The sequence below is a fragment of the Lactuca virosa genome, chromosome 2 (genome assembly GCF_052849685.1).
Source record: "Lactuca virosa cultivar CGN04683 chromosome 2, Lactuca_virosa_CGN04683_v6, whole genome shotgun sequence".
NCBI classification, from domain to species: Eukaryota; Viridiplantae; Streptophyta; class Magnoliopsida; order Asterales; family Asteraceae; genus Lactuca; species Lactuca virosa.
Window position 1 is genome coordinate 239805216 of NC_136427.1, and position 25141 is coordinate 239830356.

Below are 25141 nucleotides of genomic sequence, written 5' to 3' on the forward strand. Positions count from 1 at the left end.
TCTAATGAAACGTGTTCAATTGTTCATGTCATGAGTCCCTTCACCTTTTGTATTGATGAGGCTTTATGGTTTTGAGACATTTATAGGAAAGCACAATAAGTTTAGTGAATTACAAGGTTATCATAATTGGACCAATATGTAAATGTAACAAGGGTTTTAAGCCGATGCTTTATAGCAGGAGTTGAAGCATAAAAAAATGTGATATAATATTTGGGTTATGTTATAATGTGTGTCAAAACAAACCTATAACTGGATAGATTTTTCAAAACACAATATTGTAGTAGGAAGAAATGAAAGTAGGATGCTATTACAGCATTGTATTATCAATTATTTACTTATTAAGGCATTGTATTTTGAAAAATCTACCCAATTATAGCATACACCATACAAAACTGAGAACCAATTAACATAAGAGATACGTAGAAAACAGTGCCACCTTATCCCATAATGAAACGTAATCGTAAGCAAATCATGAGAAAAGATTTAAACACAAAGAGCTTGTCTAGCAAAATTATTTCATTCTTAGTTCTCGGTCCAAGAGAAATTTGTCATTCTTCGTTCATGAATCATATCAGCATCTTGCCCCATCACTACAGCAACAATCTATCCTGTTTAGGAGAAAATGAGTGAATTCATGGTCCAACAGAAAGTGCAACGCTATAATTGGGTAGTTTTAAAAAAAAATTATGTAAGATGTTTGAGTACCTAAACAAGTGGTTCATCTAAGACGAAAGTTCCTAGACGACAATGACTGCATAAGAAGATCGGCACATGCACCACCTCATCCAGCTCATAGCAACTTCGGTGGCCCAGCATTAGGCATTCATGACATTGGATTGTGTCTTTCCCGTCCCCCACCGATTCCCTATCACAAATTCGACAGCACATATAACCCCCTTCATAAATCAGGTTGGGAGGAATATTTGTAGGCACACCGGGTCCAACCACCATGATTGTGGGGGCGTTGAACATCAAGCTATCAGTCTCGGGGTCTAATGGGTATATGGAATTAGGGGCATGTTCATACCCTTCTAGGTGTGAAACCTCAATATTCTGAGTTGAGATATATGTTTTACGATATGCTTCTTGTATCAAATTTTTGAGATCAGCAGCCGTTTGACCAGTTGGCAGAACCACATGGATCCATTGCTCTGCTAGTACATTCTTGGCCTGGGGCTGGGGCTGGGGCTGGGGAGAGACCCGGTAGTCACAAATGCAGGAGACTTTGCCTCCTACATCAAATTCTGTAACATCGTACACCTTTACCAATAGATTCGACTCCAATATAATCTTGATTTCTTCACTGAAGGACCTTATAGTCAAAATGTACCCGTACAAACATTGTAAGTCTGTATGTAACTGGTTGCGTGCGGTTGAAGTACCTTCCCTTGACTGTTCTTCAACAAAGTAGACATAAGTGCACCCAACCCTCTTTCGGCGGACAACAACTCCATTAATTACTGAATCACAAATAATTGGCAAATAGTCATTGAGCAGACTACTGTCTGGGAGTTCTGTAGGCAATTGTGCTTTGGTTGATGATGCCTCAGGCCCGCTCTCTTTCAATCCTTTCAAATAATGTACCACATCTGTAGCTAATTTCATGACCTGAGAATGCTCATTTACTGATAAAGACAACCCGCTTGACTTTTCCAAAAAAGTTGAAGTAGCCGATATGTTTGATAGAAGCTTGTTAAGGAAATCAAATATAGTGCCTATAGTATGTGTATCTCCACAACCATATTCTTTAATGATTGCCAGTGCCATCGGGTTTGGGTAGTCATTTATATCCAAAGTGTCCAATTTGGTCTCTCTTATCTTGTTTATTGATAGAGAGTATTTATGAAGATCACTCGCTGTAGAGAGGAAAAGATAGCCCCACTAGGAAAACCAGTTTTTTCCTTCGGTTATCACGCGCAAAAGACGGAAATCCATACCTTTCTTCTTTGATATATCCACTAAGGTAATTTCCCTTTAAAAAAAAAGAAAAAAAAATCGGTTCAAAATGCAAGAAATACCAATTTAGTTTCTAGGTTTTTCTTATTATAGCCTTGGCCATCATTTTTTCCTTATTACAGAATTGTACTTCCAAATTATTTTTAATTATAGCTTTGTGCTTCATAATTTTATAGCTATAAAAATATACAATGCTATAATAAGCTAAAAGGGAAAATGGTGAGGACCTGATTTGCAGGGAAAAGCAAATGCGGCTCCATAGGTCCATTAACTCATCCCCGCGAATGTGTTTCGATCCACCTTCGATGCCATTCAACGAAAGAAGATGTCCTTTCCCATTACTGTGAATAACGGCATGCAGAAGATGGGTTTTGATATCAAGTACATCAGCATCGATAGGTTTATTCCATTTTTCAGTGGTCGTGATAATGAAATGAAAGCGTTTGCGCGACAACAAATTCGTACTCAATCCTGTTAAAGAAATATATAAGTGTTTATTAGAAAGCAATCAAAGCACAATTGCAGGACAAGTCATATTTTGACAAACTTAAAGACTTTCATGTCAAAAGCCCCTTTTTTTAGAATAAAAACTAAAAATTAAATTGCACTCCCTCAACTTGATTTTTCATCAAATGTAATAACAGAGTAATTGGTATTCAGCAAGCATTTAGAATTTTTTTACCAGTGGACTGGCAGTCGGAGCAAATCTGTTTAGGAGACTTCTCAACATCTTCCTCAAACATCAGCAATGGGATAGTAATACCCTGTTTATTATAAAGAAGCGTAGACCAAGATACTACTCCAACAGCCATATAATACTCATCCACAAAAAATTTATCACGGAAGTGTTCCACATTGTCAACAAAGGGCAATGGAACTATTTCACGCTCAGGAAATGTTTGTAACTCATTATATTTGGCCTTTCCATTACTCATGATACGAGTGCTCTGCATTCTGATGGTTGAAGCAATGATATGGGGTTTAGTAGACAATGTAGAAATGGATCGTGTTATGTACTCCCAAAGCGTTGCTAATGTTTTCACCTGAAACTATGCAAAGAAAAGCAGTAATTAGAAGTTATCAGCATGTTTTTTACATATGTTTCACCATTTAGAGAAAACCATCAATTTCTTTGTAGTGATTAAGCCATTACATTTTTTATATAGTGATTCGACCTTTTATTGTCCTAAAAACAGCTTATATAAAAAATGAACAATCATTGAGACAATTCAACCATCACATTTTTATGTAGTGATTAATTCATTATGTTTCTTAGTAGCTTTTGACAAACTTAATCCAACATACTGTTATGGATGCTAAATCTGAAGTCTGGGAAATCTAAAGGGCAACCAAATATATGCCCTATTATTAAGCAAAATATTAATAGTAAATCGTGTAGCACTTTGAGACTTGTGAACACATTTATTTGTCCACTCTTTTTATAGGGTTTATTCTAAATCAAAAATCACAAACCAATTTAAGAAATAATCAGCCAACAAAATAACCAATTGTCAAACCTTCAAGTCGTTAATATCTTGAAATAATCAAATTTGGTTTCAAAGGAATAAACAAAACCCCTTTAAAATTCGCACTCATATGAAACCAATCTTTGAGATGTTCTAGGCGATTGAATTGGTTATGGGGAAAGGGCTATCTTCATCACATTATTTTCTTTATTTTCGGTTCATATCTTTCCATAATGACGAACTTCAATCAACACCGGTCAAACACTTTCTTTGCTCTGAAGAAGAAAATCGTAAGTATCGGAAAACGTATTGAAACCTAGCTCACGTCTCCTAGTTATAGGAAATCGTACTACCAACGAACACGTTTATTAGCGATTGAATTGATTATGAGTGAAAGTGCTATGTTGATCGCATGCAGATTATGTATTATGTTAAGTTAAAATCGTCCTGAAGGAGTAACAAAGAACTTTGGTTGACAGATTCCAGCAAAAATAACAACAATCAAATAATAATTTCTAAAATACACACACAGTTATCTGAAGATCATAAGAAAATCGGAAAACGAACGTATTGAAACCCTATTTCACGTCTCCTAGTTATAGGAGATCGTACTACCAACGAACCAGAAACTAACGTTTATTAGCTATGCAAAATCTGGTAAAATATAGAAACGGGGATTTCAAAATGTTTCTTTTAATCAAATGATGTCAAGTTTATGATCTTCTTTAAGTGTAAGATTTTGAAGTTTCACAAGAAACACGAAAAACTTATTGAAAAACCCTCGTCTCCTTCAACTTATAGCAAATAGTAATACAACTGACCGGAAGAGTGAAATGAACGTAAAATAGGGTTCGAATGGTGCAGAACTTACAAATGTATGGAGTGTTTGTATTGAGTGTTTAACCAAATCTCGCCATTGTCATCTTTCAGAGAGGAGTTTCAGCATCGTTGTAGTATAGAACATCAAAATATGGCGAATTGGCTGTGTAAGAAAAGGTATTTCAGGAGGGCCTACAAAATTAGGGCTCTTTACATAAAAGCCCTTAAAATTAAGAAGTTTTGTCGTTTTTATCTTTATATCAATTTTTCATTCATTAAAGCCATAAGTTTGCAAAAAAAAATAATAATAATAAATAAATAAAATAAAATAAAATCAATTTTACCTTTTTGCAAATTTCTCATTTATTAAAATCCTTAAGTTTAACAGAATTGTTCGTTTTTAGTTTTTTTTGTTCATTAAATCACTTAAGATTGCATAAATGTTCGGTTTTACGTGGTAAACCTAAAGAAAAAAAAAGTTGCAAACTTCTGGTTTTAATTAGGGGCGAGCGTTTAGACTGAATAACCGAACTGGAACTGAATTAGGACCGGATAAGCTATCCGATTCGGTTTCCGATTTTGTATTTTAGGCTTATTCAGTTCTCGAGTATTCCAGTCCGATCTAACTGAATAAATGTTTAATCTATTCTAAAAGAACCATAACCGAATAGTTAATTTGTATATCGTAAATGTTATTTTTTTATACGGTTAAAAACTTAAGATTCATTTTTAGTTTGGGTGTTTAATGGGTAATGTTTAAATATGGATTATGGAATTTTTTTTGATATGGTTTGGGTGTTTAATGTTTATTGTTTAATGTATTGTTTTCTATTTAATTTAGCTAACTAGATCATGAATAAAATTTGTAAATTACAATACATACCAAATAAATTGTGGTAGGCACATATAAAAGATTTGATTGAAGTTAATTATGAAATAAGCACCACACAACCCCTTAAGTTTTAAAAAAAACGTACCAAACAACCCCTTATGCTAAAAAAAGTATAAAATTATCTGGTTTTTTCGGTTCTTTCCGGTTCAAAAGCATTAGTGCACATGTTTTTTGGTCTTTTCGGTTAATAACCGAACCGGAACACGTAATACTCGAATCAAAATGGTCTCATATTGGTATAACCAGTCCGATTTTCGGTTCCTACTTTTCTTCCAACTCAGTTTTTGGTTTATTCGGTTCCATTCTGGTCCGGTTCGAGACCAAATAACATCCCTAGGTTTAAAGAACAAAAAATCAATACATGGATAAAATCGGCAAAACTTGCCAAACATAAGGACTTTTATGTCTAAATCCCACAAAACAAAATACATTTATGGGTTTAAGGTGGTTTGATAGTTACTGATTGTGAGCCACACCTAACCTCTTATATAACCTAGTAAGAGGCCCATCGAAGCCAAACTTATCAAATCAGAGGCTTCTAATTGAGGTATCAAACAATATTAATGTGACCGAGTCATACATAGCCTCTTACCAAACCCAATAAAAGGCATACCAAACAGTCTCTTACTATAAGTTAGTGTAAGACCTAAAAAAATATATTGATGGTTGGTTCGTTTGAATCCTTTGAAATTACATGGAACTGGAATCCAATTCCAACACTTTTCTATGTTTGGTTCAAGCTTTCAAAATGAATTGGATTCTTAGATGAGTCCAACTTTCCTTCTATTGAGGAAAAATAAATTTCATAAAAAAGATAAAAGGGAATTAAAATTCCTTTTGATGTGAGAATGTTTGAAGATTACCATATTATCCTTTTTATTTTAACATTAAATATAAACTCCTTCATCACCACCTACCACTAGGGATGTAACTAGTTCTGGAACCAAACCGAACCATGGCGGAAATAACATCAACTTGATTAAGGAGTGAAGGGGAATCGAGAACCAGAGCGAAACTAACCAGTTCCAATCGATTCTTAGTTTCGGTTCAGTTCTACCATGAAGTGTGTTATCTAAGAAGGCGTTTTGTACAAGAACCGGCCTGAACCGGATTGAAACCAAAGGAACGGATAACCAAAAATGATGGATTTGGAAGAACCTGAAACTGGATCGAAAATTACTAATCAATTCTAACCGATACTGATTTTCTTTTTTCTGTTAAAAATCCTATCCCTAACTGTAACCACCCACCACCACATGCCACCATCGCCACCACTCATCATCATTGCCACCACCATCCACCCCATCACACCCACCGCCCACCACCACCACCACCATTAACACGATTTTTCGATTAATTTTTCTAACTCGTATTATTCTTGTATTATCTAATCATTCATTTTTTGTTTCGCCAAAAAACATGCAAAATGGTCATTTCCAATGTAAAATTTATTTTCGTACATGACCATATATATATATATATATATATATATATATATATATATATATATACACACACACACACTAAGTGATAACCTTTGTACTACACCGTTAATTGATATTAGTAAAACGACGTAAATACAATAAGAATAACAATCATTAATCACGCAAACAAATATTCTTTACATAATTTGTACATCTAATCATTTAAAGTATCTAACTTGATCAGGTTTTCGATAGTTGTTTATTTATGACATTTTAAAAATAAAATGTTGATTTTATGGGATTATATCCTGATTTCTTGAGCCACATTTATTGGAGGCAAATTTAAAATTGAGAAGCAATAAAATGACACATGGCAAAAAGAAACTAAGAAAGTAAAATTGTTCTTTTATTAGTATACGAGACGATATATATATATATATATATATATATATATATATATATATATATATATATATATATATATATATATATAGAGAGAGAGAGAGAGAGAGAGAGAGAGAGAGAGAGAGAGAGAGAGAGAGAGAGAGAGAGAGAGAGAAATTAAATTGTGAACCCATAAAATAAAATATTGAGAACGTAGAGACAAATCTTAAGATTTTAAATTTTAAATATTTACATCTATGGTTATTATTATTGACCATTTATATAAATTATAAAACTACTAAAGATGAATATGTAACATTTAAATAGATAGAAGGGTATAAGGGTAGTTTTAGTTTTCATTGATTCCATGAAGTTAGCTAACACAATAAATATACGATTACAATTACTGGTCCCTCTCTCTCTCTCTTAAAATTAACGATTCTGCTGATGCTACTCAAATCGCTTTCGAATTTATTGAACCAAAACTGAATAACGACGGACAAGGGATTCAAGAACGCGTATCAAATATGTATATGTGCGCCGCAGCGCTGGAGAAAAGAGTACAAGATGGTGGCGTTGCAACGATTGATTTGTATACGGGTGAGCCGGCAAGAAGAAAAGAAGATGTTTGCAACACTGTGTGTTAATTCCAGAGTAAGTGGATCAGGTTCTATATTGATTTAAATTCATAGTGGTTTTTTTTTTTTTTTTTGAAGTTTAGACTTATGGTGGTATTGATTTTGCTCTCGTAAATTGATGGTGATTTGTTTTTAGTGGGCCTTATGTTTTCTAAAATAATATTTTTTGTGAAAAGAATGAACGATTTATTGTTGGCAACAGTTGAAAGGAATTCAAGTGTTGTGTTTGATTTATAAGAGCAACTCCAATGAAACACTGAAACAGAAACCTCTAATGGACCTTGAAAATCATCATATTTTTGTGAAGCCTCTTGGTGACCTTCTAATGGACCTTGAAAATCATCATATTTTTGTGAAGCCTCTTGGTGACCTGCAAATTTGGCTTGACTATCTCCCAATACCACCAAATGTACTTTTTCAATATAACTCCATTATTTTATTATATATATTATTTTTAACACCATTATAATTATTATTTTATTTTATATATTATTTTTAATGTAAAATTTTAGTGTATGGTTGAAGTGAAAACTACATTTTAATGTTACAAAGTCACCATTTTAATGATTTTTAGTGTTTTGTGGTTGGAGTTGGTCTAAGCATTTATTAAAAGGTGTTACGATCCTTATTATTTGTTAATTTCTTTTTTGGTGAAACTTGACATTTGTGCCTTTCTAATTTAAAATTATCAAGCAGTAAACATATTTGGTTATAAGAATTAGATTAGTGATTTCAATTTTTTAGGAAGACTTAGAACTTGGAACGATGGAAAGCATCAAACCGTGAAATGTATAAATCATAAAACTATATTATGATTGATTCATTTATAATCGAATTGTATGAATTATTATTTATGTATTTATTTGAAAGAATTTTAAATTATTTTTATTGACTTTTTAATATTTTATTGAACTTTTTTTGTATTTATTTTATTTTTTTATTTTGTGGAGATTCATTAAAGAATTAGGAGCGCTTGATTTTCTTTTAGGTAGAAATGGTGCTCCTGTAACACAAACATGTGAATTGTAACCGCAAAAAAACATCAACAAACTACATAATTTGTTCAAATTTCACATTATAGTAACAACCAATTACCAGTAAGAAATAATTAAAGGAAAAAAAAGAGGAAATGACTCAAAATGGTAATTATGTTTCAAAATCGTTTAAAAAACATCATCCAAATTTGATATGTTCAAAAAACACCATCCAAGTAAGTTTTTTTGTACAAAAAACACCAACAAAACTATATGGTTTGTTTAAATAGTACCCAATGATAACCGGTTCGTATAAGTTAAAGGATGATTTGACTTAACAATTTTGACACGACATAATAATTAGTGACATGATATATTCCTGTTTTATAAATCGATTTAGGGTTTTTCATAAACAAATGACTTTTTCTCCTATGATTGTTTTTATTCTTCTAAATTGATGGTCTCAAACTCAATTTCACTCAATTTCACGCATTTCAAAGACACATATTTGATTATACAAACCTTTGTGGTTATAGGTATCCTTCTCGAATTTGGACATCAACCACAAAGACTAATCATGTCAAACACTTTGAGGTTTGTCCCAACCGAATGGTAACTTTAACCGAAATCTTTATCATGTCTTTTTCCTATATATTTGCTTGGTTATGCGATTCAATTTTTTGAAGATATATATATATATATATATATATATATATATATATATATATATAATGTTTCTGGTTTTAAATATAATAATATACTAAATTATAACCCGCGTAAAACGCGGGGAAACATATAAAAATGTACATATAAAGGTTTTAAAAAGTTGGCACTATAAAAAAAGATAAAGTAACAGAAACAGACTTAACATTATTGGTAACATTGAAATGTCTGAAAAAAAACAATGAAACACCTGAATATCTATAATCGTTGAAGGACCTCTTTGTAGACATAACTTTTTGTTTTATCAGTTGGATAACTTTCCTCGTCATATATGAATACCTTCAATCCTTTTTCACTTGTGACGCGAGAAACAAAAAACATGTAACTGACAATGAGTGAAGACATGCCTACGCAGGTATAATCTAACATTTGGTAATTATTGTCATTCACTTTTGTTAATGGCCATAACAAAGTAAACAACTATGGGGAATTGGTTTCGTTGAAAATAGAATGAGATTCTTTTATTAGACAGAGTTAACTTCATGCAAGGTATATAAGTAGTCTCGTTGAAGAATCTAGCATATATGATTCAGGCTTCAATGACGTGTCTTCCAAGTCTAACAATGTGTAATCTAGTACCATTGCATAGTCATTTGGTTTGGTCGATATTACGAAGTAACATGACTGGAACACCTACTTTTAGTGTAAGTTTATGGTTGGAAATTCTAGATGTCTTAAAACCATTCAACACTACTCAAACCATTCAACACTACTGAAGAGTAGATTGCTTCCTAAAAAAAAATTGGTACCTCTGTCTCACGTAAAGAATTTGAAATCATATATGTTTTCCCTTCATCTTTCATCAATCCTAAAATGTTTTCAAAGGATGGATAAATGGTGGATACAATTGAATGAATATGGTCACCTGTAGAGGAACGACAACGTCTTTTGGAAATTCAACTTCAGCTTCACCATCATTAGAAAAAAGAAGAACATTGTAAATCATAGGACTCAATCTAAAATCGTAAGAAGAACAACATCAATGTAATCGTATATATAGGTTGTTTTTCAATAAGGAAATCATTATCTTCCAAAAAAATGGGATCCTAAAATATTATCTTGGAGATTTTCGGTTATTCATCTGCAAAAAATGATATCATTTATATTGAATCAAAATTTCAAATTAATTGACTTGCTTAATTAACGAGTTTTAAATTCAAAACCATTATCTCAAATTGATTTATTTTACGTGGGATATACCGGAAGATAAATTATAAATAATATTGACTTTATTTTTTACTCTTAAATATTTTGCTAATTTAATAGGATTAGATTAGATTTTATAGATTAATGACCAAATTATTGATATGCTTATTTAATGAGTTTTTTCAAAAAAAAATTAAATAAAAACTAAACGGGTTTGAATTTTGAAGCCAGAATCTATAAACAAGAAGTTAAATTAAGAACAATATTAATTAGAGAAACGGATATCTCGTATATAAATAGAATGATATGCTGTAACTGATAATGTAATTATTGAATTTAAAAATTCTATAATTATTAAAGATTTTATAATTAAATGTAATTGTGTTTGAATTTTATTTGAGAAGATGATGTCAGCAATCTAATCTAATGGTGGAAAACATAGGATTGAAATGCAATCAAAGGACCTGATTGCTTCATTGGTGAATTAAGGGTTCTCTATTAATAATATTTAGAGATTATAATTTAAAAAAATAATCATTTTTAATAGACAAAAGACATTTTTAATTAAAAAAATACTATATTAACTAATATTATTTTATGTGAAATCCAAAATACTTTTTTTTGAACCGGTAATACAAATATATAATCTACTCGTAATAAATTAACACCTAATTCTACATATGTCCACCACGGGACTTGAACCCTAGACCTCAAAGAAGAAGGGCAACACCTGATACCGCTGAGTTAGAAGCCAATTATCTTTTATATGAAATAAAAAGACAAAATTGCAAAAATGGTCCCTGTGGTTGTCAAAATTATGTGGTTTCGGTCCAAAAAAGTTTGGTGGTGCATAAATGGTCCATTTTTGGATACCTTGTGTGGTTTTGGTACCTATGATTGAGATTTTTGTGTAGTTTTGGTCCCCACTCAACCTAAAATGACTAATATGCCCCTTTAGGAATTCTTTTTCAATTTCTTTTGTTATTTTTTTAAGAAATTTTAATTAAAAAAAATCAAAAAAGAAAATTCTAGCCACACACCCTCCCACCCCCCCCCCCCCCTCTCTATTTGCATATCTCTCCCAAAACGAAGATCCCACCCATCGCCGACACCATCAGAAACACCCATGGAGTTTTAGTCGTCGTCGTTACTTCATCACCCACCACCAACGATCAACACCACCACAAGAAAAATTGGAGCACATCTATTTCAATTCCTCTCCTCCATCTGGGATCAAATAGATCCAACAGTAGTGCCCATGGCTAGTGATTTTCTCCTAGAACACAAGAACACAAGGCACACATGATTTCGAATTCCATTTATGGGATGATTTTAGCTCCGATTTGATTCAGCGCCACTGTATACATCTTTGAGTCCATTAACCCTAAACCCAAAAATGATATGAGCGCACATACATGAAAATCGATTTGTAGAAATATTTTGTTCTTGAAAGCCCATAAGATTTTTCAGAGGGTTGTCGCGGTGGTGATGTTGTTTCTGGATAGAACAGGTGGTGGTGTTCTTACCTTTCATCTTCTCCAGCTCTGGCGGATCTGAAAACCCTAGTTCCAACAAAAGATTAAAGATGATGGTGCTCCAGTCGAGGGTGGGAGAAGTGGTGATGTATTCTTTCGTCGGTGACAAAGCAGAGGGGGAGAGGTGTATTTTTATAGATGGCCAACAACGGTGGGGAGAGGACGACTTTTTAGGTGGTGGAGAACGATGGCGAGGTTAAGCGAAGAATTGGGGTGTCCGTTTGTCGGTGACGGTGCAGAGAAGGTAGGGTCAGCCGATTTTGTTTTGCCCAGATGTATATGATCTTACCCCTCTTGGTGCAAATCGAAAACCTAAAAGATAATCCTCTTTGATCTAGGTTTTTTTGTTCTCTAATATGGGTTTTTTTTGTAATAGAGGAAGATGATGATCCTCTCTAATCTGGGCTTTCTTTTTTCATTTGATTAAGGTTCAAAGTGAAGAAGAATATGTAAGAGAGAGAGAGAGAGAGAGAGAGAGAGAGAGAGAGAGAGAGAGAGAGAGAGAGAGAGAGAGAGAGAGAGAGAGACATTTTTTTAATTTTTAATTACTTAAAAATACTAAAATGAATATAAAAAAATAAAAAACAAATATGAGTTGTATAATCGTCCTTTTAGGTGGATAGGGACCAAAACCAATAGAAATATCCAATTTTGGATCACTTATGCATCACCAAACCTTTTTGGACCGAAACCACATAATTTTGACAACCACAGGGACCATTTTTGCAATTTTTTCAAATAAAAATTATCATGTTTCTTTTTAGTTTCCAATAAATTATCATATCAAACTATTTACTTGTAAACGTTAATCGTGTCATGTTTTTTTTAAAAGTAAAACCTTTCGATTATAGTTAGTTATTGTTGATTATCTTTTAAAATGACTACATTGTCATGTCTCTTTATTTCCACTGTTTGCTCTCTTCTTTTCAAAATGTTTTTCAAATTTTAATTTTTTTAGTTTTTTACAAGATTATTATTTGTGACGGTATATTAACTTTATTTTGGTAATTTATTATGGAATTTGATAATTATATCAATACAATCAACAATAATTTTACATGTAAATAAAAATTTGGAGTTATCTATTTTTTGTTTATTAGTCAAATTAATTAAAATTTTAGTCAACAAACATGAGAAAGATTATGATTCTAATATATTTCAACTTCTTTTACATTTTGAACTTTCCAAAATTATTCTACAAACCCTTTAAAGTTAATAGTCGTACATTTTTTTTATCAAAATTGTACTAAAAATAGTGAATATTAAGCGGGCGCATGTCATGTTTGCTCATTCTAATTTTATAGTTTCAATACATCTGAATACCATGTTTGCCTATTCTAATTTTATATGCATTTGATATTCAAATGTAATTTAAAGTAATGAATATGTAACAATTTTTTAATTTGGTATATATAATTCACATTCCTTGGCTTTCTTAGTTTTAAAGACATTGATTGAAACTCCAAGCAGACGTATGCATTTTTGTAAGATGGGTCAATTGACCGTAATACCCTTTACATGCATAAACATCATATAAATTCAATATATAAAGCATTTCACACCTTTGTTTTATAATGCATTTCATAACCCACTCAGAAAACCGTTTCAAAAACATTTTATACTGAAGATCAGAAATCAAGAAAAATGATAACAATACAATCACAATCTTGTCAAAAAAATTGAATTTATGTCTCATTTTATAAAAACAAACATGCATATCCATAAACTAATTTGTAAAAATTTACAAAACACACCTACCTTTTACCATAGTATATATAAAAACAAACAAAAAAAGATACCAAATCTACCCCTGAAATACATAAAACTCCTGACATGGTGTTAAACCAAGAAAATGAACTGCAAGCACAAATGCACACACATGTAGATTCCATTTCAAGCAAAAGGGAAGTAGGTTGTAACATCCCAAAAATCATGACCGAAAATTTATTTTTAAAACATTAATAAAACCATAAGTATCCAATCATTCCAACCATAATTAAAGATACATATATCAAATTAGAGTATCGTTTCAAAACATGTCCTAATTATCAGAGTAAAAACATCTCAGGCTAAAACTTCGTGGTGTGTGTCATGCGATCATCCCGAGCTCTTCCCTCCGCTACCGGAAGTACCTGAAACCAAAACTGAAAACCGTAAGCACGACGCTTAGTGAGTTCCCCAACCTACCACATACCATACATAATCACATACTGCAAGCACTGGACCTCGCCCGCTACATTGGGCCCCGCCCAGCTCCGGACGAATCCGGCATCAAGCCTCGCCTGGCTTTGAGCCCCGCTCGGTAAACAGATATGTTTCTACTAGGCCTCGCCTGTCTCCGGGCCCCGCCCGCCATACACGTACAAACACTATCACACAATCATACTAATACACAATAAACAATCACTATACTATAACTGCTATTCTCAAGGCCCCGCCTATCTTGGGCCCCACCCCTACTCTGCTACTAATGAGTTATAGAAGCCCGTCCACACTCAGCTAGTGATGAGATACGGGCCCTCGCCCACACTCATCTCCCTACCAGGCACATACAAGTATCACACAGACAACAAGTATAAACTAACATACAACAAGTATAAACTAACATACAAACATTCCCCCGGCACCCGCCCGACATCAGACCTTGGTCCGGAATCACATACATATATCCCTTCCTCGGGCACCCGCCTGGCATCGGACCTTGGTCCGGAATAACATACTAGCATACAGTGCCTAGGGCTAACCCCCGAGTCTTCCTACTTATAAACTACATGGGCCGACATTGTGGCCTTAGACCCATTCACACAGTGAGGAGACTCACCTCGCACTGCTGAACCCTACTGATACTCATCTGGCTGCTGACTGGCAATTCCCGAACTGCTGACCGTTCGGCTTCCCGAACTACTAATACCAATCATCACTTAGTCCAATACAATAATCCTTCTTAGGGTAAAATGACCATTCTACCCCTAGACCAACTTGGTCCATATCTAAGGCCCAAAACTAAGGCCCAATACTAGGTAAGCTTCCCAAGCCCACTAGTGGCCCACTAATGGCCCAGTTCGAGGCCCAATAACATGAAGCCCAAACTGATAGAGTACGCGAAGCGTACATTCACGTACGCTAAGCGTACTAGCCAATGGTGTGTACGCTGGGCGTACCTGCATGTACGCTCAGCGTACTCCCCCTGTTAAGTCACTTTCCCATTAAGTGCTTAATACTCTACTCCAGAAGCTACACACACAGATCCAAGTCCTTTTCAATGTCTTAATCCATAAAGTCACTGACTTGGTGACTTAACTTGGCCCAAATAAGCCCAAACTCCCAAGAATGATATTCCTCTTCCATAAAGAGGGCTAGATCTCATGCATGAACCCATTAAGTCATTCAAGATGGAGACTTTACTGCTTGTGGGGGACCCTTTTAGCTCTGAGGGTGGCAACCCTAAGCTCTCAAACGAGATTTCATCATAAAGGTCCATTCTTGGGACCATAATAACTCCAAAACCACACTACACTAGATCTAAGCATTCTTAAGTAAAGTTATGAACTTTATACCTCCAAAGAGTTCCAAATGATGATGCTATTCCAGATCTATAAGCTCCAACTTCCCAAGTTCTTCCTTGCCAACTTCCTCTTTTCTTCTTCCAAGCTTACACCACCAAAATGAGCTTCTTGAAGTCAAAATCACCCAAGGATGAAGAGATGAGGCGTTCTAGGGTTTCTCTGAGGTTAGGGGACAGATAAGGAGGCTAGGGTTTGAGCCATTATGTTCTTTATATAGTGGTTGGCCCTAAAGTTAGGGTTTCTGGACACTGGACGTACGCCGGGCGTACTTCATGTACGTTGGGCGTACGCCTAAAGCACCCGCGACCATTTCCCTTTATACGTTGGGCGTACCCACGCGCCTTCCACTTTGCATGCATGGTCCTTCCTTGTCAACTTTTTCTATTAGGGACCATTAATGCCAAAAACTTCCAAGTGTCATATCTTCCTTATTCGAGGTTTGTTTCCAACAAACTTTATATCCACGAAAAGGTGGCGAGAAGCCCTACGCTTCTAACGACACACCCCGACCCAAAAATCTTCCGAATAAAACTTCAAGACCCATAAAAGACCAAAATGCCCCTAGCTTGGCCTCTGAAATCTACAACCAAAGTACTTTCCAAAACGGGGTGTTACAACTCTCCCCCACTTAAACTAGACTTCGTCCTCGAAGTCCGCTACGGCCAACTATCCTGCAATCTGCTCACAACATTCCTGCCTGATGCATACATCACCTGCTGGGTCCGATCCTCGAAGGACCACTTCCATTGACCTTCCGACTGGTCTCTCCGCAAATAATCCCTGAAGATAAGAACCTCGAGAGCACTCTAATCACCAATAATCCTGAGAACAGATTCATACCCAACCAACAATCCTTTTGGTACTCCTCGAGTACTTATGCTGGACATCCGAGGGGTCCACCCCTTTTTCCTGCGCGTTCACTGGCCTTCCCAAGGCAACTTTCCAAAAACAACACCCTTTCCTTTCTCTGTGAAGGACATACCCTTTGATGTATCTACCTCTCCAGCCACTCCCAGTGCTGGTCACTTCGCTGATACCCACTGAATGCTTTCTCTTACTATATCCTGGTGTTGAACACCCAACCCTTCAACCGAATCAGATAATCCTTCGAGTAAAAGACTCCTCCCTGCAACGGTTAGACTCAAACGAGAGCTGCGCAACAGAGTCAAACCCTTCACTCTGAGATTATTTAACCCTGCTGTGAGTGACGTACTAACTACTCCATACAAGAATTCCCTTATCGCTACCCCTGTCCGAAGATCCTGCTATCTCTTATCCGCTTTCCGGATGAACCGAGACCACCATGTTCCAAACTAATCTGCCATTTTTTGCTTTACCGGACTCCCACCGGTTATTAAACCCAACTCAAACCCTCAGTCGCTCCCAGCGGCTTCCGAAGAAACTCCGACTATCTAAAACTGCTCCATCTGCCTTGCCACTCTGGCTCTATCAATCCTGTAATCCTCAATCCCCTATCTTGACCCTACGGTCTCTACCAGGTCCCACCTGCGCCTGCTACGATCATACGGGCCTCGCCCACGGGTCTTACCCAAACTATATCTCGGAGTGGCCTCCCTCACAGGTCTCACCTTTCTAGGGCTATGCAGGACCAACTCCATCCTGAAACTCAACAAACCATCCATTCTCGATCTCTATTCGGCTAACTAGGAGATACGGGCTCGCCCACACTCCGCTAACTAGGAGATACGGGCCCCCGCCCACACTCCTCTAACTAAACTGCTAATGAATGTTACGGCTATCCCGCAGTCTTACAACACTTTCCCACACTGTCTAACTACTGGCTACCAGCCTGAAAACATCCAACAACGAGCGCTCCACAGTCTAACATCCTAATTAACTCGCGTGCTATGGGGAAAAAACATCAACCTGGTTTCCCAAACCAGTCCTCTACTACTGCGAATAGACCTGGAAATGGAGCGGGTTTTGACCCTGATGCGATCCAAACCCTTAAGAATTATATGGGTTTGGAGTATAGTTTTTTATCCATTTACCCGTTAACGATCCGTACCCGCTAACCCTTTTATTAAAAGGGTCGGTTATGGATCATCACTGATTCGCTCCGTTTATAACCCGCCCCGTATAAATTTTTGAATTATATATTTATATTGTATACTGCCTAAAGTTTACTTTTAATTCCAATTGAAAGCCCAAAGAGAAAAAGACAAAGACTAAACTGTTTTTACATAGGAGCCGAGGACTCGACTTCTAAACTTACAGTCTTCTACTAAGAGTCATGATGTCATTTCATTTATATTTCATCAAGAAATCAAAATTTTCATTTATAAATCAACAAATTCATTTATCAAACAGAAGAAAGTTTGCAATGGATAATCTCTATCAATGCAATCGACGTTCAAAAACCAAACGGAAGTTACTATAGCAATGATTTTATTTCCAATCGAAAGTCCTCGAGTACGTAATATGTTTTCTAAATCAACATTTGTTTTATTATAAATGTTATTTTATGATTTAAGTAAAATGTGTTTGATTATTCAAAAAACCTACGGGTTATGGGGCGGGTTTGGGTATCTGCTGATTCGTTGGATAAGGGTATGGGTTTGATTATTCAAAACCCTACGGGTTACGGAGCGGGTTTGGATCGGATATTGAAATTTGTTAAAAGGATTTGGATCAAGGTTGATTCGCTCCAAACCCGCCCCATTGTCAGGTCTAACTGCGAATACATGAACTCAATGTCAGGATGTTTCTCAAACTCCCGACTTCCCGCTGCTCTATCCAAACGGCTACCTCGGCTGCTTTCCTTCTTAGCAAGCCCGAACCACTCTTGCAGACTAACAAAACGCCTCTCGATCCCTACTCACACTTGCTACAGTGATTGCATCCTGAGAACCTGCTCTAAAGGGAAACATCTTTGAACTAGTACTCTCACATTCATAGTATGCAAATGGCATATAACTAAATGATAAGCAGGAAACATAATATTATGAAATGCACTTTACTAACATCGATGCAGTACCATAGCAATTAAAATCATAAACAGAAGCTGAATTTGAAATACATACCAACGATCTATAGCGGCTCGATCTTGACTTCCTGCGGAACCATGGGCGTTGGAACCTGAACTCCCTCTCTCTGCCGAAGTATCTGTGATGAAACTTGAGCTGCCTTAACCACTATACGAAGGCAGCTTGCCCTGATATGTCCGGGTTGATGACAACGATGGCACAACTCTACCTCCAATGTGCATTCCCGACGATTGTGACCCTTCCACCAGCACCTGCCACACTTAGACCTAATGCGGCCCTTCTCATGTGCCCATTTACCCCTTTCACATCCACTATGACCATTCAGGTCTCTAGCATCAGCTATGGCAGAATCCGACTGCTCAGCTTGTTGAGTCTGACTAGAAGCCCGCTTCCTCTTCCCTAGCTGCACATCTAACCCAATCTCTTGCTCTCGAGTTACCCCGACTACCCCATCAACCGTCTGCACAGTCGCTGTCTGACCCTGAAACCTAGCGGTTACCCTGCCAGTAACACACTCAATAATGCTGGGTAACTCCTCGCGTACGGCTCGCGAAACCTCCACAACGATCCAATCATATAGTGAACCCTCCGGGAGACAAGGTGTGTAACCCACCTCCGATTCCTGATGACAAGAGCCAATAACAGGATCCTCCCTACCGAGGGATCCCAGATATCCATAAACACTAGGCTCCAGAAGATCCCCTAACTTCCCCGCAGCAACCTCGACCCGGAAGGCCTCGAGGCGGCTATCCAAAAGCTCTAAAATCCCCTCATTGGCTGTATCGAAGATCAGAGGAGTCATATCCAATATACTGCGAGTAATCTCTGTTGAAATAAACTCTCTCATCTGCTCCCCGAGCTGCGCGGCTCCTGAACCTGAGCCTGATCCCTCATCGGCACCTGAACTGCCTACTGGCCTACCCCGTAGCGTCACCATACTGCATGAGTCATATCATAACTATCATCAGAATACTCATCACTACTGAAGGATCACACACTCACTACAAGTTCCCCAGTTTTATCTTAGCCCCTCTCGAATCGAGTACGGATCCTCTGCTTTCAGTAGTACGGGCCCATACTACCTTCCACATCTATCCGTACTTTCCTCGAGAATTGCCTCGACTCCACCAAGTCTCTTTCACTACTACTATTGCTCCCAACACTACTCTCATCCTAGGCTTGTCCTAGGGTAACCCCCAACCCGAACTCAGTCCTCAGCTACTGAAGGTATCTTCATAATGCCAATTAGCCACTACCTGAATACCATCACATGTGACGAGGCTTAGATAATCCTTCGAGTAAAGGACTCGTCCCTACAACGGTTAGACTCAAATGAGAGCTGCGCAATAGGGACAAATCTAACACTCTGAGATTATTCAACCCTGATCACATGTGACTTGACGTATTCACCTAATGGCTAACTCCCATCACTCAGAGTCCCACAAAGCACAAAGCAAGTAGCATTCAGACAAAAGGAAAATCTAACCACATAATCCAATCATACTGCTCTATCCCCTACTCAGAAATCTGTACTAGCATGCAACTCATAAATCTCATTCACAAAACAGGCACATAAGGCATCCTCCTAGATCCTTAGTCCTAATCTAGCATGAAGTTCTCATAAGCATATCATATCTAAGCAAACATGTATGGGTAATTTGGGAGAACTTACTTGAGCTCGGCTGATTGCATGCACCACACCCTTTTCTTCTTTTTCAAGTTCTTTTCTCTCTTCAAAACTCTTTTTCTTTTTCTCAAAGATCGTTTTTATAAAAATGATTTTCCTTTTAAAATTTTCATACCAATCCCTTAGTTTGAGTTCAGACACACCCGAGTGCATGTCCGAATCCCTCAAACCAAGGCTCTGATACCAACTTGTAACATCCCAAAAATCATGACCGAAAATTTCTTTTTAAAACATTAATAAAACCATAAGTATCCAATCATTCCAACCATAATTAAAGATAGATATATCAAATTAGAGTATCGTTTCAAAACATGCCCTAATTATCAGAGCAAAAACATCCCATGCTAAAACTTCTTGGTGTGCGCCATGCGATCATCCCGAGCTCTTCCCTCCGCTACCGGAAGTACCTGAAACCAAAACTGAAAACCGTAAGCACGAAGCTTAGTGGGTTCCCCAACCTACCACATACCATACATAATCACATACTGCAAGCACTGGGCCTCGCACGCAACATCGGGCCCCACCCAGCTCCGGACGAATCTGGCATCAAGCCCCGCCTGGCTTCGAGCCCCGCTCGGTAAATAGAACGGTTTCTACTAGGCCTTGCCTGTCTCTGGGCCCTGCCTGCCATACACGTACAAACACTATCACACAATCATACTAATACACAATAAACAATCATACTAATTCACACAGTGAGGAGACTCACCTCGCACTGTTGAACCCTGTTGATACTCATCTGGCTGCTGACTGGCAATTCCCGAACTGCTGACCCTTCGGCTTCCCGAACTACCAATACCAATCATCACTTAGTCCAATACAATAATCCTTCTTAGGGTAAAATGACCATTCTACCCCTAGACCAACTTGGTCCATATCTAAGGACCAATACTAGGTAAGCTTCCCAAGCCCACTAATGGCCCAATTCGAGGCCCAATAACACAAAGCCCAAACTGACAGAGTACGCAGAGCGTACATTCTGGTACGCTAAGCGTACTAGCCAATGCTGTGTACGATGGGCGTACCTGCATGTACGCTCAGCGTACTCCCCCTGTTAAGTCACTTTCCCATTAAGTGCTTAATACTCTACTCCAGAAGCTACAAACACAGATGCAAGTCCTTTTCCATGTCTTAATCCATAAAGTCACTGACTTGGTGACTTAACTTGGCCTAAACAAGCCCAAACTCCCAAGAATGATATCCTCTTCCATAAAGAGGGCTAGATCTCATGCATGAACCCATTAAGTCATTCAAGATGGACACTTTACTGCTTATGGGGGACCCTTTTAGCTCTGAGGGTGGCAACCCTAAGCTCACAAACGAGATTTCAACATAAAGGTCCATTCATGGGACCATAATAACTCCAAAACCACACTACACTAGATCTAAGAATTCTTAAGTAAAGTTATGAACTTTATACCTCCAAAGAGTTCCAAATGATGATGTTATTCCAGATCTATAAGCTCCAACTTCCCAAGTTCTTCCTTGCCAACTTCCTCTTTTCTTCTTCCAAGCTTACACCACCAAAATGAGCTTCTTGAAGTCAAAATCACCCAAGGATGAAGAGATGAGGCGTTCTAGGGTTTCTCTGAGGTTGGGGGACAAATAAGTAGGCTAGGGTTTGAGCCATTTTGTTCTTTATATAGTGGTTGGCCCTAAAGTTAGGGTTTCTGGACACTGGACGTAAGTTGGGCGTACTTCCTGTACGTTGGGCGTACGCCTAAAGCACCCACGACCATTTCCCTTTATACGTTGGGCGTAACCCAACTTACTATCTGCACCACCATAACCACCGTCTCTTCAACTCGAAATCCTTCAGGTACGATTTCACATAAGCTTTCTATCTCCTTCTTTCTTTCTCTTTTCTTCGTCTATTACAGTCACCATTTTGGGTTTTTTATAACGTTTTTGTTTGAAGATCAAATATATATGTTTGGATTTGAAAGAGGGCATTGATTGGTGAGAAAAAAAGGGACGGGGGAGGAAAAGGGTATCATTTTTTCTTTTCTATAATTAATAGAGTTTATGCGGTGGTGTATTGAAGGAACTAAAGGATTTGTAGAACTGGTTCATCAACCACAAAAGATGTGATCGTATCTGACACCTTCAACCACCAAATGCTTCTTTTTCTTAGTTACAACATCTCCCTTCTGATTTACTGAATGTTACTCATAGTACTCATATTGATTTCTTTCCGATGAACATGTGTCATTCTCGGATATTGCTGCTGTCGAAGCTTGTTTATTTATGCAAGATCTGTGATGAGTCTTTGTTTATAAGTAGTTAGTAGGTTTATAATGCTACTGAGAAACTCTATGCTATTACATCAGGTTTCAGCCTAATAGTGGTTTAGGACTAGGAGTTAGATCACTATGTTTTGAAAGTTTGGATTTGTCCTTTCACTCTTTCCTACCCAACAACCCTTTGACACATGTCGCTGATGTCTAATTTTTGGTTAACTATTTGGTGGTGCATCAGATAACAAGTTGATGGAATACTGAAATATCTGAAGAGGTGGATCTGTCATTTTTTTTTTTCTGAAATGGGCTGATGATATGTTTTTTTATTAAGGAATTGGAAGGGCAAACTTGGTTGAACAAGGATGCGACTTGACGTAGGCATCAACAGATTGTCTGTACCGGTTATATGATTGGTGTTGTTGATTTGTACTGATTATATGATTGGTGTTGTTAATAGGGTCAAAAAATTTAGACAGGAATTGATTGGACAGATGAGGGATTTTTTAACGGTGGATTGTTTGTGATGGGGATGGGGTTCATGAGATCTTCACGAAATTGGTGTTGAGTTGTGATATGGCATAATGGAGTTGATACATAAATGTACACCAATACAACCACGAGCTTCACCACCAGTAACATCCATCTCCATAGTTATCAACATCTTTTGTTCTCTCTCTCTCTCTCTCTCTCTCTCTCCAATCGACATTGTAATCTTATATAGTTTCCTGTCTCCAAAGAGACCTTTGTCTTTCTAGCTCCGTATGTATCTTAAACCAGGTCATATCTCTTGCTACAATTTATGAAGAAAAATATTTGACATCCTCCTTTCATTTATATTATTATTACATTTTACTTGCAAAATTTTGTAACCAGATTTGTGTGTATGTAAGCATATTTATATAGATATGTAATATTTGTCATATTTTTCCTCTTCTGTAGCACAAACCCATCCAAGGTTAGTGGATTCAGTGTAGTCTACAAAGGGTACATAAAAGGAAATATAAAATTCCAGCTTCTCGATGACGAAAATGATTGGTGTAACATAGGTGGTCTTGGATTCAGTTAGTCTACAAAGCCTTCCTAAAAGGATCTCAACCAAGGTTCATGGTTTCTGTTCTTATTCTGAAGATCAGTTATTTGTTTTTTATACAAACAATTCATATAGTATTTTATTCATTATGAAGGTTAGTGGTATTTTTTTATGTGGTAAATTTCGAAATTCCAACAGCTGTAAATTTGAATGAAATGTTTTCTAGGAGAAAGGTAATGCTACCTCTTCAATCATTTTTGTTCACTTTTCCATGATACTTTGAACCGTGCATGTTAAAAATATGAAATACTTAAATATATTACATACTTTATGTATCAAGCGAGGACTTAAACTCAAATGTTTATGCAAGCTTTCGTTAGTAAAATCAAATCGTCTGTGATTTCCTTCAATGGTCACAATCTTTATGAACAAAAGCAATTAATATCATTAATGTGTAGTCACCACTTTGGGAGACCATTAGTTCTTTTGTGCAAATCATTTACATCAAAATCAACAACTTTTACTTTTGAATATGTTTAACTGCTTTGAATCATCATAGTAATTTTTAGAGGTCGTTCCATATTTCATTCGATGTTCATTTTGGAGTTAATTTAATAGGTTAATCTTAATTTCCTCAATATGTTTGATGAATTTTGACATTTATCATCCTCATGACTTGAATTTCTGAAATACTATAATTATATGTAGTTGTTTCAATAGTAATTTTTACATGTAATCTAATTAATTGTGTCATGTAGACACATGAGTTTTTTTTCATAATAATTCATATATGATAATTATTGAACAATTGTGTCATATATATGACACTTATCATTGAACGTGATATGGACAACCTTTTGGGAAGGTACAATATTCTGAAATAAATTGAATATACAAACACTCAAAAGAAGCAATTGACATGACTATAACTTAAAATCCTAATGTGTAAGTAAAATGTCAAAATTGTCCTTATAAATTGACAGCAGATGTACTTCTTTGTTAATTTAGCATGCAATGGAGGGAACAACACAATTTTGCTATCCTGACCACTAACACCCTCAACATTGCACTCTTAGAGAAATTTGGAATAGGCTAGCTACATTAGTTTTAGGCTATTGTAACTAGAGGTGCAGATCAAGAACCGGTTATTTTAACACTGGACCAAAAAAACCGAACCGGTTTTTTTATAACTGCTTTTTTTATAACCGAGTCACCGGTTAGGGACCAACTATTATTTCCTTATTTATTGCGTTTGTTACAACTATTATTACAACTATTATTTTGACATGGTTGATCCATGGGCCGTTAAGACTAACACTTTAGCTATTATATTTTTGAAACTGCCAATTTTTCCCTTATCCTACCCCACCTTTGGGTTCTTAAAAATAAAACCAGGTATCACTAAACCATTCATTTAGTTTTTTTTATTGCATGTTGGTGTCAAAGAAGAAATGTACAATGAAATCACGGAATGGTTTATAGACAAAATAATGATGCAAAATAAGAAGATAATGACTATCAAGTACATCGTCATATTCAAGAGTGAAAGTTGTTAATTCTGATATTTTTATTCAGGTCACCAAAGGGAGGATGTTTGAATAACTATGATGATTCAAAGCAGTTAAACTTATTCTATTATCAATAATTCTAGAA

The 25141-nt window shown here is 36.4% G+C and overlaps 1 protein-coding gene across 2 annotated transcripts; it reads right to left on the minus strand.

Annotated features, from left to right (window-relative positions):
* Window positions 1-348: 348 nt before the first annotated feature.
* On the minus strand, window positions 349-1950 carry LOC145156892 (PHD finger protein MALE MEIOCYTE DEATH 1-like). 2 transcript variants are annotated; one of them, XM_079076112.1, is made up of 2 exons: window positions 706-1950; window positions 349-603 (listed from the first exon to the last, which is right to left on the minus strand). In XM_079076112.1, the coding sequence occupies exon 1, from the start codon at window positions 1765-1767 to the stop codon at window positions 706-708; it is 1062 nt and encodes a 353-aa protein (XP_078932238.1). In that variant the 5' UTR covers window positions 1768-1950; the 3' UTR covers window positions 349-603. The 2 variants fall into 2 exon arrangements, with proteins under 2 accessions (XP_078932238.1, XP_078932237.1); XM_079076111.1 differs by having other exon boundaries at window positions 349-608; window positions 706-1949.
* Between the last annotated feature and the right edge of the window lie 23191 nt (window positions 1951-25141).